Source organism: Sparus aurata, chromosome 23 (assembly GCF_900880675.1).
Source record: "Sparus aurata chromosome 23, fSpaAur1.1, whole genome shotgun sequence".
In the NCBI taxonomy this organism is placed as follows: domain Eukaryota; kingdom Metazoa; phylum Chordata; class Actinopteri; order Spariformes; family Sparidae; genus Sparus; species Sparus aurata.
Genome location: NC_044209.1, coordinates 10,402,660 through 10,417,602, shown reverse-complemented (window position 1 = coordinate 10,417,602; position 14,943 = coordinate 10,402,660). Strand labels below are relative to the sequence as shown.

At 42.4% G+C, this 14,943-nt stretch overlaps 1 protein-coding gene across 2 annotated transcripts in view; it reads left to right on the top strand.

Moving 5' to 3' along the window:
- The window catches only part of LOC115574977 (protein kinase C beta type), a 115,222-nt gene that overhangs the window by 89,866 nt on the left and 10,413 nt on the right, over positions 1-14,943 (top strand). The window contains exons 16-17 of one of the 2 annotated variants that reach the window (XM_030406695.1): positions 1,041-1,181; positions 5,240-11,676. In XM_030406695.1, the coding sequence (XP_030262555.1) occupies positions 1,041-1,181; positions 5,240-5,416 (318 nt within the window). In that variant the 3' untranslated portion in view covers positions 5,417-11,676. Of the gene's footprint in view, positions 1-1,040; positions 1,182-5,239; positions 11,677-14,943 lie in introns of those variants that run through there. The other variant, XM_030406696.1, reaches the window with a different exon arrangement.

Sequence of the window (14,943 nt, the reverse complement as noted above, 5' to 3'; positions counted from 1 at the left end):
GTCTGTTTGGGAGAAAAAGAGATGAATGAGGGGAGGAATTGTGGACAGACACACGGAGGAAAAGACACAGGAGTAAATGAGATGAAACTTTAATGATGCCAGAGGGGAAATTTGGGGTATGGCAGCAGGCTGCTGTCGAGTGTACATCCGATCCAGACCTGTCCTCTTGTTTAGAATTATGCCTACATCTTATCTCACATAAGTCAAGACAATATACATCATTTAAATCTATATTTAAAGGCATTCAGTGTGCTAGCTCTTAGCTAACCATGATTATTTTGTGATATTCTTGCAAGCTAATAATTGCTAATAATGGCCTAAAGTGGGTGTACCAGCTCAACCGCCTGTCAAGGGTATATATAACCTCTTTTTTGAATCAATTTTGGATCTTGTAGCTTCTGGAGACTTGGATTACACCAGATGAGCTGTATGGAGCCATTTCATGTTTCTTTTTTGTACATTTTCAAACAAGTCCCCATCTACTTCAGTTATAATGGAGAATGAATGTATGAACAATGTTTTTTGCTGTGAAGCTCCACAAAGGTTTTGTGGAGCGCTAAACCTAATCCAGGTTAAGATGGCAGGGATCAAGGAAATGGTCTTAACAGACAAACAAATCCAACAGGCAGAAATTAAGAATAAAAAGTCCAATAAACAGGTGTGGTCTAGGAAAACTAAGCCAAAATATGAGAACACAAGAGGAACATAAGGAAAAGGCTGGAATGCTTGACACAAAGTACAAAGACAAACTGATTCTTAGAGAGAGGAGCACAGACCAGATACACAAGGGAGGGGATGATAATTGCACAACTGGGAAAGACGCAAAGGCAGGAAGAGGAGTATTTTAAACAAGAGGACAGGTGAGTAATCTCAAAATAAAACAGGAAACAATGAGGGAATGACATGAAACAAAGAAAAAACATAATGAACGGTCATGATAATATTTAGGGACAAAGCCACGAGACAGGAAAGATTAGACTGACGGGAGAAAAATATTGAGAGACATAAAGTAATTCTCTTTCTTCTGTCCGTCCGTCCAGCTGATGACGAAGCATCCAGCGAAACGGCTGGGCTGCGGTCCGGAGGGGGAGCGAGACATCAGGGAGCACAGCTTCTTCCGCTACATGGACTGGGAGAAACTGGAGAACAAGGAGGTGCAGCCGCCATTCAAACCAAGAGCCGTAAGTCTGAACCCGACTTGACCCCAAAGAAGGAAATACAGGTCACATTAGAGGCGCACAGGGCCGATCAGAGACCTCGAGGTTAATTTCCTGTCAGTGGTTAAACTCCCGGTGAAGATGCTGTTGTGTCTGCGGAACACGTTTTCCCTCTTTCTCTGAGTCTTCGACTCTTCTATCTCTTTTTGTTTCTGTCTCTTCACTTTCAATGTGATATTTCTGTCTCCTCCCCCTCCTCTGTATGGGACAATCCACACAGGTAAGTCAGAAAATTACGAGTGTGTGGTGACGAGGACAAGCATGGTGACGATTTCAAAAATCGGCAACGACGGAGACGAAAAGAAAGATCGAGTGATGACATTGGTGACTGGAGTCAGATTTTGGGGACCAGTTTTGAATTTGGTGTTGAACACGAAAATCGGTGTCCCTGGCTTGGTTGCATTCTGCACGAGATGAAACAGCTTCTTGTCTCCGTCGGGGGGGGGTTACATCGAGTTTAACGAAAAAACCTCAAGGGAGAACGTCCACACAGTGACCTGAAAAGCTGTGTGTTTGTGTGTTTTTTCCTCCGCCGCGCTTTTTGCTTTCTCTCGACAACAAAATTAGTTTGATCATAACCAGAGTCGGAATGATGTCATCTCGTCCACACACACACACCATAATACGTGCACACACTCACACAGCCTTAGGCCAGACTGCTGCTAAAGAGTTTTTCTGAGTTGAGCTTTTTATGCAGCTGTCTAGGCCCGCTGGGGTTTCGTGTGTGTGTGTGTGTGTGTGTGTGTGTGTGTGTGTGCGTGCGTGCGTGCGTGTGCGTGTGTTTGAGGGAGAGAGAGAATCACAGAAGGCTGCAGTGTGTATTCACCCTCCTGTGTTTGTGTGTCTATACGATGTTCGTCTTTGCCCGTGTGGACGTTGGAGGTCACCATTAGGACCTGGCTGTATTCCTGCACCGTCCTTTGATGCGACTACTAACATATGTTGTCTGATGTCTCCCTCTCTGTTCTCTCTTTCTGATCTCGTCTTTCTCACACCTCTCGTCTTTCACCTCTCCGCGCCGTCGCTCTCTATCCCTCTCTGTCCGTCTTTCTTCTTCCTCTCTGAGAAACAAATAAAGGAGCCGTTGTGTTTACCCTGCCTTAAAGTTTTGGGCTCAGTTTAGCTTCTGAAGGTGGCGCTTTGATCTTTCTTGGCGCGCTGCTGTCAGGCTTTTTCTACATTTCTACATTCTACACACCATTATTTTTCCCGAGTTGTGTCTGATGGTGTTTTTTTGTTTTTTGTTTTTTTTAGCACAGATGATTGATTATGAAGGAGGTTTGATGCTTGATGCTCGGTCTGTTTGTGGCTTCACACAATGCGAAGGCCTTTGAAGAGTCCGTTTGATGGTTGATCAGATGATGCTTTGGGTGTGCGAGTGACTGACTGACCAGCTAACAGCCTGGTCGACTGACTGGCTGGTTTATTGATTCCTCTGACAGATGAATGGTCATGTCATCACCTTGGACTTGCATTTCCAGCTATCTTAAAGGCAGACCGTGTGGTTTTTGGGAAGAAATTTCAATCAGAAGAGAAAGATCTTCATCGACCGATTTCTTTGTTTTCAAAGAGAGGCAGCGGGTAGCATCGGCAGGAAAGCAGAGCATTGTACTACTTAACCGAACTCACAGCAATATTTACAGCTTGTTGATTCAGTTATGGAAAAGATAAATATTTTTGCTTCTGAGTTTGAATTTCTTCTCCAAAACTACACAGTGCCCCTTTAATTTATTACTGTTCATCCGTCTGTTCATCAGAGAATCTATCGTTGATCCATTAATCCATCCATCGAAAGACTTCACCATCCATCCTTCCATCCATCTGTCCGCTGTTTTACTGCCACCATGCATCCACCCATCTGTCCTTACACATTTTTATTTGTCCTTCTCTGTGTGTTCACAGTTTTCTCATGTTTGTTTCTGTTTATTTGCATGCTCTGGGTCTCAGTCTCAAATGAAACCTGCCCTGCAGTGCACTACGATCCACAGCATAATAACGGCATTTATGTAAAACTGTAATAAAGTTACTCAGACGTAGGAGAGAATCATAGTTTGGCCAAATGTATACAATATAAGCACCTTTAAATGGGCACCCATCAAAACCAATCCCAGTTACATCCCTGGTATAGAAAAGTGTTTAACCCTTGATTGGAGTATGATATGACGAGTCACGCATCAGCTGCTGATTCTAGGCTGTTGTGCACTGAAGTGATACTTCTAAACTTTGTGGCACTTATTTCATTTCCCCGTATGCCAAATTCCTCCCATCTGGTTCCCCAAACAGGTTAAAACAAACGCAAGTAATTAGCTGCAAATACTATCTGACCCTGGTGTATTTCTCATTTCACATATTTCCCCGAACTATAAACAGTCTGGCTTAATTTCATTTGGTTTTCCGAGTTACAGAGATTTAATGAGTTTGTAGTTTTCCTCTGGGTGATGTTGTCAGAGGACACTGAATCCTTGTTGTGTTAATTAAAGCTCAGTGCAGTGATAGAGATGGAAAAAAGAGGAATAGCTCTGCCCAAAGTCCCTGTGAGGCATACTGTCGGGAAAATATAGTTTTCAAGTTAATAACTTGTTTTATGTACCTAGATGGACGCACATCTCGCGGGTATCTTGGCTCTGTTTTGGGGCTCCCAGATTTCAGAACAAGTGATTGAAGCGGACTCAAATGAAATATAACTTCTTTTTTTTAAAAAATTGCCTTTTGAGGAAACAATTCTACCTATTGTACATATTGTGCACAATACTCATTGAGATTATTTCATGTCAGAACTCGAAGGTTCTATTGGATGTTCACTGCCGCTAGAGCGCCGGCATCTCAAACCTCCCCTCTAACTACAAACGGCTGTTATATGGCTCTTTTCAAAGCAGCCAGACTCCATTGACAAAAACCTTCATTTAAGTTTTTCAGCTTGGTAAGAAGCGTTTTCTTCAATCTGCCAAGCGGCCAAAACCCATTTAACCTAATCACTAGCTTTGTAGCTATCCTGCTAATGCTAGCCACCTTAAATATCAAGTTAAATATGCTTTAGTTTGCTAAAGTTTGATGGTTTCAATTGAATATGAATGCTGTCAGCTGAGCACCTTTAACTGCACTCTCCCATTAGGTCACTCTGTCAGTCCCATTTATAAACACAAGGAGGTTTCACAGTTTCAGGACGCATTTTCTCCTCTACATCTTTATGTAGTTTTTTCTAGATTAATGTTCAAAATCTCTCTCTAATTATTCTAATTGGAAATTCAGACTCACATACTTGAGTGGAGTAGGTGTCAAACTTTTCAATTTATTAGATTTCAATATGATGACATTCAGTCGTCATAGGGCAGAAAGAGACTTGGAGTTATTCCCAATGCGTACTGTGCATTCTAGCTGGTTGTCTGATTTGGTTTATCGTATCTCAGCAGGTCTCTGCAGCTGCAGCATATAATTAACCTACAATTAACCCACAATTATACAATTATCATCTCATGGCTTTAAGCCTTTTCTTGTGTTTAGAAATATGAATTAATCGGAATATTACAACCAAAAAGTCTCGTGAAATACCAAAGGAAAATTGTTTTTGGTAAATAATTTAAGCCAGGGAGAGATGCTTCCCCACTTTCTACTTTTGCCACCCCACTGTAGTGCACTGCCACAGGAAGTTTGAGACTTCAGTGACCTTGTTCTGTTTGAAATTGGAGTTGAATATGTTTCAAATACTTGAAAAAGGAGACCAAATATACCTGAGGCGCGCTTGATTTATCCTCCCCTGAGAGTGGTATTTTTGTATCACTTTGAAGGTGATAACAAATTAAGCGCACCCCAAGGACTGGCACCTAGTTCAGATATTTGACACCATGTTCAAGTAATGTCATCTCACACCCTGGTTCAACCCGCCATTCCCCTTCTTTTGTTTTCCTTTCCTTCTCCCCCCCCACCCCACCCCAATCCATCCATTCCTCTCCATCCCAATTCTTCCCCTTCCCCGTCCACCCCCCTCCCCCCGGTACTCCATCCCTCCCCACCCTCCTCAACAGTGTGGACGGGAGGCCGAGAACTTTGACCGTTTTTTCACACGCCACCCGCCGGTGCTGACCCCTCCCGATGAGGAAGTGATTCAGAACCTGGACCAGGACGAGTTCCAGGGATTCTCCTTTATCAACCCAGAGTTCCCAGGAAATGCTGCTACCCCCACTGCCGCCGAGCAGGCTTGATTTCAGCTCATGCACGGACACATGGAACCACATACACAAACATATACACGATCACTCTCCCCAATATCAATTCTGTGTACACTGGAATGCACACACTCCCACACATATTAGCGTTTTATATCCTGGAAATGATTTGTGCCGTCACAGGAACCAGGACCAGCACACAGACAATACTGCACACGCACTATCACATATTTGTTGTTCACACTGCTGCAACCTAGATGATGTGTTGGCCTCTTCTGAGCAGTCACTTGTAGATTAAAATGATCTGAATCCATAAAGAACTCTAGTGCAACTTCTAAATATAATTTAAAGGTGCAATATGTAAGAATTTTACCTTAAAACAGAATGTAAAGAAATATTAAATGTTGACATTATGTCATGGGCATCTATGTATTGTGTTGCAGAGACATCTACTGAAGTTAGCATGCTAACGAGCATGCTAGCACTGTGAGCTCACTGTGTGGACATACTCAAGTCAGCTAATAGGACCGCTAACTACATAGCTAACTGAGGTAACTAGTTAATGGCAGCTACAGTTAGCAGCAATTAGCAGCTACTCTGATGATATACTGGTGTTCAAATTAACAGGCAGCCAATTCTTATTCTTATATATTGCACCTTCAAACCGAGAAATTGAGATAATTTGACCAAACCATTGGCTGTGTATAAAGATGGACCCCCCCAAAAGTGAAGCCAAAACATCTTGAAGCCCTCTATACAGTGTTGTCCTGACCCCAGAAAACAGATTGCATTTTTGCACTTCTGGGTCCTCGTCTTAGAGTCAACAGGTTTTTTGAATGGGTTTTCAGTTAAATGACTGAAATAAGGTCTGTGGTTATCACAGGATGGAGATATTGACACGTTTTACTTCTTGCCATTTCATTTAGACTTCAAAAATTGATTGTCTTCCTGAAGAAAACATGTAAGCATCATAACCTTGTGTTTATCACAGAGATTATTTTCATGTATATTCCAAAATATAATTCAAATAGGGTCTTCACTGAAGAACAAAAGGACAAGGGCGATACCAGCGTTTGGGTTGGCCTACAAAAACTTGTCATTCCTGCACCACTCTATACAGCTCCCTAAAAGTAAAGCCAAAACACCTTGACTGCCCCCTGGTGGCCTGCTACAGTATAGTTGATAAACCCCGCCCCTTCCATGTGGGGAACAGTGGATGGAACATGGACCAAACTTTAAACTCAAAGTACATGTTAAAAATGTATTTTTCAAAAGATAGTTTTTGTCATTTTAGGTTGACATGTGCATTTTTCTGATTGGTTTGTTCAGCGTTAATTATTTGATGCTATAAAACGGGTGCATGGGTTACACTCTTGAAGATGGCACCACCCATATCCGGGATATTTTGACATCATTTTTATACAGTATTAGGCCCTGTCCGTCCACACCAGACTAGGTTACTTTGCAACTGAGGTTTTGTTAAATTAAATTACGCGTCCACACAAGTGGTGTAATGAAAATAATCGGGAATAACTCCGTACACACGCAACCGTAAAATCCGCCACCAAGTGATGCAATTTACGTGTAATACGTATGCCACAGCAATAGGTGGGAATGTAAGGTAAAACGGGAAGGCTGTTTTAACCAATCAAAATAGTTTAAAACCGGAAAGGGGAAGCGTGGCAAATACCAAAACACAAACAACAATGGCGACTCGCAAGGTTGCATCGTTTGTTTGCTAGCAAGAGGAGCAGTCTCCTTCGTTGCTCATCCAGGCGCCGTCGTTGTTGCATTAGGTTGAGCAGCTGGACATGACAGCCGAACACAGCTGACAGCAAGCCAATAAACCAAAACTTTGTCACGTCCATATTAGCCAACTTATCAAACAAAGCTAGTTAACCTCTAACCACCTTCTAACTGTCGTTACTCTGTGTTTACATTGCTGCGCATGCAATATTTACAGAGGCACACACTCAGCTCTGACGTAAGCAATGGAAATATTTGCGATGGTATCGCAAATGCTGAAACCCGAATCGGCCGAAAACCTCACCCTGGACTCCCGTTTCAAACGACCACAGTTTCAGTGTTCCAAAAGCACGGTTGCATGTGGACAGAGCAGTAAAACCGGGAACATAACTTCACGGTTGCAAAATTAACCGGGCTGGTGTGGACAGCAGCTCCTCAGGCCGTGGAGAGCCGCCCTCTTTATGTACAGTCAATGGATTAAAGAGAAACAAACCCTCTATTTTTCCATGTTTTTAGGTGAGCTTGGAAGTTTCATTCCAATGACTCATCTCTCATATGTTTCACCCATCCGTTGCACACAGTGTGAACAAAATACAGATTAGAAATTGATGGATACCCTTAAAAACCATAAAGTCCAACATTTAAATCAAATTGAATAAAACTGCAGTCCTGATTCCCACAGCACACACACAAATACACAACTGCACCACTCACATGAAACAACCCTTCGGCATTCCATGTTCTGACTATGTTTTTTGGTGGAATTGTGATTTAACTTTTTCTTTAAGTCATTCCTCGGCTATTCCAGCGCATTCTGAGTTCGGCCTGTAATTCTGGTGTGCTTTTTTTCTTCAATGTACAATAATGATAGTGTCTGTATGTTTATCCTTATCTTAGCTAAAACTGGAATGCTTCACATACTTGTGCATGAGATTCTATATCAATAATAGCCCTGGACTTTGTCTCCCAGCAGCATTTTAGCATCGTATCTCTGCTACCGTGTGCTGCCGTTGTGAGGCTATATTTCTTAGTTTTCAAAGATATCTATAAAATAAAAACACATGACTGGAAAACATATGATTCGACCACAAATATCATAATTTATACATGTCTTTTTTTACTGTTCAGCACATGGATCATGATGGTAACATGCTGTTGGGAAATGTAGTCTTTATATAGGCGTTGAGTCAGTTAAGTAGATCAATAATACTACTTCTTATACTCTGATTTTCTGTTATCTAGTATTTAAGCAATGAAAGAGACTAGCGGTTAGTTTCTTTGTGTTTTACAAGAGCATGATTCCAATACCTGGGCGTTTGTTTACAGCGTACGTTTGTATGTTTTATTTTGTGTGCGAACGAGCACCGTCACGTTTGCATTTTGGTATGTGTGTCCATATTTGCCCAGCGCCTTGTCTGACCTCGTGTTAACATTTCTTTGTATGGTGGTTGTTTTGCACCCCCTCCTCATATCGAGCAGTATTAGTATAACCCACTTACTATACTCTGAAAAACAGGAGGCGGAGGAAGGAAGAAAAAATGCTGCCTTCCTGAAGGAATGTGTGGTCATGAAATTGAAACGATTAGCAAATAAAATGAAGTTTCAGCGAATGTGAAAAAGAGAATACTGTTACTAGAGACAATTAGCGCGTACTTGGAGTCTTATTGAAAGATATAGATATCCTGGTGTCGTCTTAAAGTTTGTGTTTGTATCAGTTTCCTGCTTTAGAGATGCAGGTTAAGTACTCAAGCATCTGGAAAGGTTCCTCGGCCCGGGGAAATGGTTTCAGTGTTAGAAAAGTGGATTTCAACAACCCAGTCGGTAGAATAAATACCGGCAGTTGATGTTAATGCAAACCACGGATATACTTAAAATGTACTTTTCTGTTTGCTCCAACCTTACGTTACTTCACGTTGGTTTTCTATTTTGTGGTATGACAGTGTGGTGCTTAAGAGCTAGTTAGTTTACAGCACAAAAAACACTTGAGACGCCAATCATGTTTTGGCTTAAAATACCAGTTTTGGGTGCCACAAATACAGCTTGAGAAGTCCTTCTTTCTCGTTGAAAAATGTATAGATTTCAACACCGCAAACACAGCTGGGAATTTTTCCTGACGTCTCCCTGAAAATATCCAGTGGTTTCACGCTTAAAAATGTTGAAACCCAGTCTTGAACTGCATGTCACTAGCTTATTGCCTGTAACTCTTGAACCATCTACCTTTATACCCTCCACCCCCAAAATATGAAAGTCAGGTCATAAAGATGTCACATGAACCTGATGTGACACGTGTAGAAATGTCAATATGGTACTAGTGCTATGACACATTCAAATGTAAGGTATCAGTGGTTTGCAGGGATGTCGACTGCCAAAATTTCATCCTGGTGACTGGGCTGATTTCAAATGGACAAGCAGACCAATATCTCGTGCAGCTCAGCTTTTATGGTCTAGTTTTGTTTAGGATCTGAGGCTCAACTCACTGTGATTGGTGTTTTTCAAGTAGCCATCGTGCGCAATAAGATTTTCTGTCCTGAACGACAGCAGCAGCCATCATGGACACAGGTTAAAAGCTAGGCCCTCTGAAGCAGGACGGTATGTGTGCGTTTTATTGTATTTAGTTTTTTTCCCTCGCTAGCAATAATGTTGTTGACAGGAAGGCAGAATTGGTAGGGCTCAGGTTAGGACTGTAATTCATTTACATATATAAGGCTGTGAGGCTTACCGGGAGGCATGTTTATCTTCGTTGCACCTTTTACATTCGAGTGCAGCCGATGGTGGAAGTGGCTGAAGTGCCTCCTCATATCTCGCTCAATCACAGGAGGTGTCAGGAGAGTTTTTACTGAAAAGTGGCCTCATAGTGTTGCGCCGGCGTTTATCAGTGGAAGTGAAGTTGTCCGCACAGTATCAGAAGGTGAAGAAGAGTAATGTCCCAGTATTACACAGTTGATTTACTTGGACGTGAAATTTTCTGTCATGCTGCCAGGTAGGGGATGTCAATGTGTCAAGATGATTATATTAAAACGAAGATCTTTTAATTCCAACGCTTTATATTTTTTCCATTTAAAGGGGCAATTTGTGAGATATGGCAAGGATTTGATGTGTCTATGACGTGTACCGTGATGCAGAGATGTCCTCTGATGGTGGCATGCTTACCCTGACCCAGCCCGTCTCGTCCACTGTGGTTTCAACTAGCAGATCGTAAAAGAGGCCGACAGAGGCCGAACCAACACAGAGGCATACAACAACAGTGCAGATATTAGAGTTGCACTTGTTTTTCTTACTAAACAGACAAATACACCTGCGTACATCCTTTAGAATTCAAGTCCCTCACTTTTTCCAAACAAGCGCAATTGCCGCGTTAACCCATTGTTCATTTAGCTAAACAATCTTGGGTTAGTCTCTCCGCGGTTGCCTGTGGTTCGGTCATGCGTCTCTCTGCTGTACACGGTGGAGTTTTGAAACTACCTTTGAGTTCTTGCAAATTGCACCTTTAATGCAGAAGGAAATGGGTTCGTCATGGAGACTCGGCTGATAGATACAGTTGTGAAAAACACATACAATTTAAGATCACATTCTTGCAGGACACTCAGTTCGAGCTGTTGCTTATTCCTGACCGGTGGAGCAGATGGTTGAGGGTTAGCAGGAAGCTGAGGGAGCAAAGGCACGGTCCCAGTGGGAATGGCCAAAATTCAGACTGGAAAGCCATGTCACTGAGAACTCTGCCAGAACATCTGAATGTATTTGTGCACAGCTCTCCATAACGCACTTCAGTGGAACACGGTGTGTTCGGGGCTTTTACGTAAAGTCATTTTAGCATTTTGAACGAGTTAATGGATAAGGAAAAAGTCACAGGTCTAGGGAAAGTCGTAACTAACATCTAGATAAAGTTGGTCACGTCTGCTAGTCTTAAATTTTAAACTGCTGATGAGTTCAGCGTGGAAGAGCAGCTTTAGAGCTTTTACATGTCGTCCACGATCATGAGTGTCTTGTGTTTTTATGAGTCGACGATGTAAAACTTAATCTGTGTCCATTATCTGTGTCGTACATCCATTGTCGATATTTATTACAGTCAGTGTCTCCTGTATTAAAACAACAACAAATAACTATATATACTTATACATAAACATATATATATAGCTGTGTCAAATGTTGATAGATCCATATAGTTACACACCATGCGGGCAGTATTGCAAAGGACGAGAGGAGAAGTCTTGTTCCAGGATTTGTGTTTTTTTTTTGTTTCTATGATTCTTTCCTGCTGAAGGAGAAGCAAAATGAATTTTGCATGAAAAATGCTTTTGTTTTACCTTTTTATTAGTTAGGATTTATATACATTAAGCATATCGGGTGATTCATGTTTTCTGTGTCAGCAGCGCTTCAAAAGTGTGATCCAAGCTACTGTTGTGTGCGCTACATGTGAAAAATAATGAAATATATAGAAAGAAAGAAAAAAAAGGGAAAAAATGCTTTTCATGATGCTTTCCATGTGCCAATTTTTTTTGTTTGTTTTCCAGGAAAAAGAGGCATACCTAAAATAAAGGATTTAAAGATGTGTTAGGGGATGTCTGTTGTGTCCGTATGATCTTGACTGTGTGCATTTTGATGTGCTTCAAACGAAAAGAGAAAGGAAAGAGGAGAAGAAGGGAGGCAATTCTACAACGACGGGAGGTGAGGAGGAGTGAGGAAGAGGTAGCAAGAAGGGACAGTGGAAAGGAGGAAGGGAGGGGACGAGGAAGTGAAGCGAGGCTCTGTGAAGCGAGGCAGGCTGCTACGACAGGCTGTGCATATTTCATGGCTGCCACTTATCATAAGAGCCTTTCCCTGATGGGGGAGCGTAGGTCTGATGACTTCAAGGAAATAACATGCAGAACACGGCCTACATACACACAGCCCTGCTGAGCCACTCAACCGCTTCACGCCGCCTCTAAAGCTGCTCCCAATCCACTGTAGTCGAGCCGCTGCCGCTGCTCTTACTAGCTGCACGTCGCCTTTTAATAGGGGTTACTGTATCTTGCACCATTTATTATCCCTAGTACTGTATAATATTTACAAGGATGGGCACAAACTGGACGCAGTGGTTCTGAACTGCGCCTGAGCCCCGTGGTACAATGTGATGGAAAATGTCTACAACGCACCGGTTGCCGACTGGGAATGTGATCATCGAACTGGTGAAGTTTATGGATGGGAGGAGAGAAACTGTGCCGGAAGAATTTAAACTTTAATGAAGTTACTAGAAACGGTTTGGGATGACCTTTAAGTGGGAAGGACGAGGCAAATGACCATGACAGTGTGACATGTGGCTCAGACGTTTTATTAAAAGTTTTCTAGTGTGACTGTCCTCAACTTACGCAATAGACCATTTTTGCACGGTGGCGTTTTCCTCCAAGGTTGGGAAGCTCAAAGATTGTTATTAGAAGGATGATGTCGTATGCAGGGAATCTAACAGATTGTCATCATTTTACAGTCTCACAAGTAATCAGGAACCAATAAGAGACTGGACAGTGAAAATCTGGAGGGACATCGGGCGGAGCACACATGATGACCCATTCGCTAACGTTGGCATACAAGAGCTAACGTTAAATAAATGAGTCTAACATTGTGCCTTTAGACTCAGTTTAAAGCTCTCCTGTCGGGTCTTGTGACACCATCAAGCAGTGATATCAGCTAGGTAGAGGTTTAATGCTAATGTTAACTGTCGTCAAACGTTAGCTAAAAGGAGAATAGAATATGCCGTGATGCCTGATGTCCCTCTGAATTTACATTATCCATTGTCTTTCCAGTTGCTGATGAATCGAGAAGCTGTGAAATGAGGAGGATTTATCATATTCCCGACATTTGTATCTTGCCACCCTGAGCATAACATCTAAGAGCAATGGCCTGCAAGTGAATAGGGTCCATTTCTAAAATGTGTTTATATACTGAATCCATAAGATACTCTGGACCAGAATGTCATCCCTGTAATTAATGATGTAGTGTGTAATGCACAACATGCAAGTGTCAGTCTCTACAGTGCTAGCAGTTAGCCCTCGGATATATATGAGCTCAAATCTATCACCTAGATGTGGTGCCACTAAACTACTGCCGCTTAGTCAGCAGTCTTCGGCACTGTGACCGCAGGTAATACATGTTAAACAGAACGGAGCGCCTCGGTCTTTATTCCAGCATCACATCTACATAAACCGGTGTAATGTTTTATAGCAGAGTCAACTCACATTCCTCCATGTCGGCAATAGTCGTGGTCGGAGATGTCATGATTCCTGGTTATTTTTGAAGCACCTAGAAGGGAATTTCTTATACTTTGGCACACATGTTCTCTTGGACTCGAGGATAAATTGATGACTTTGGTGGTCAAAGGTCACTGTGAACCCACAAAACACATTTTTGGCCGATTCATATGATTATGACATTATTCTACACAAATAACAGAATGGAGTAAAACGATGAATTTTCTATACCACTCTTATATTTTGTCTCTTGAGGAGATGAATAGCTTAAATTAGGATAAAGACCGAGCGGAAACAGTCAACATACCAGCACCCGTGAACTCAGCAACAGCATTTATATCTCATTTGTTCTGTGTACAATTTGTGTGTTTTACTGGGAGATATGTCAGGGTGTTTTTGGCCGGGCTCTGCCTGGAGAGATGGAGCTTAGTAGCCTTGCTGTTGCCCCATTTCCAGTCTTTCACAGGAATGGTAAAATGGTCTTATTTAGCTGTAATGTCACACTGTGTAAGGTTTGTTTTGTATCAAATGCATTTACTTCCACTGGAACATGAATCTTCCTGTTGGCACGATTAACACACTTTCATTCACATTAGTTGGCTGATTAGCAGGCTAAAAGCTAAAGAAACTCAAAGAACATCCCGGGTGCTATAGGCTGTCATACAATACATAAATTATGACTCAAACCTGTGAGAATGGCTTAAGAGTCAGTCTCATATCAACCTTGGATATGGAAAGAATTATATCCAGTGAAGCAGACCTACATTTGTGCGGTTACTGCTTTCAACTTGTCGCTAATACATTTTACATGCAGTTCTTTATGTTTCAGTGTTGGAACAATGGGGGCTTCCTGTTGCTTTGTCGCCCGCCACCCCAAACACGTCTTCATCGGAGGCATTCCCAGCATTCCTCTTTATTTAAGCGTGTGCCAACATTGTCGTGCAGCGGCATTTTATGCAAATGTACCACAACAGCAATACAAACTCCTGTGTAACAGTAAGTTCCAGCACATAAGCTGTATAAAGTTTGTATTGGAGTGGATGTAATAGCCGTGTACACAGTAAGCCGCAGCAGTGCTGGAGTGTGTGTGATAATTAATTCCAAATGTTGCGGCCCCCAAATTAAAGCCAGTGGCTTCAGCACAAAGCAGCCTGCGCTTATCAGCCCAAAACAGGTCAGCGTTCGATACCGCCTTTCATTCACCCTCCTCTCCTCTTCACCTCCCCTTTCCTCTGTGCCTCCCACTCTCCCCCGCATCCTCAGCTGACATCGGCTCGTCTCCCGCTAATCCTCTCGTTACTGAAAAGAGATGGGGTGAGGGAGAGAGAGAGAGAGAGAGAGAGAGGTGCAGAGGAGTGAGGAAGAGAGGAGGAGAGGGAGAGGAAGAGAGGGGAAGGGAGGTGTGAAGAGGCAAAGTCTAAATTAAAAGACTCAGAGTCATGTTTCTCCATTAAAACCCCCTCTGCCTCTGGAACGCCGGGGCTCGAAAAAAAAATCACGTGTGTGTGTGTATGTGTGTGTGTGTGTGTGTGTGTGTGTGTGTTTGCCCTGACGCAACTGTATATTCTAAGCTTTCTATCTATACATCTATACCGA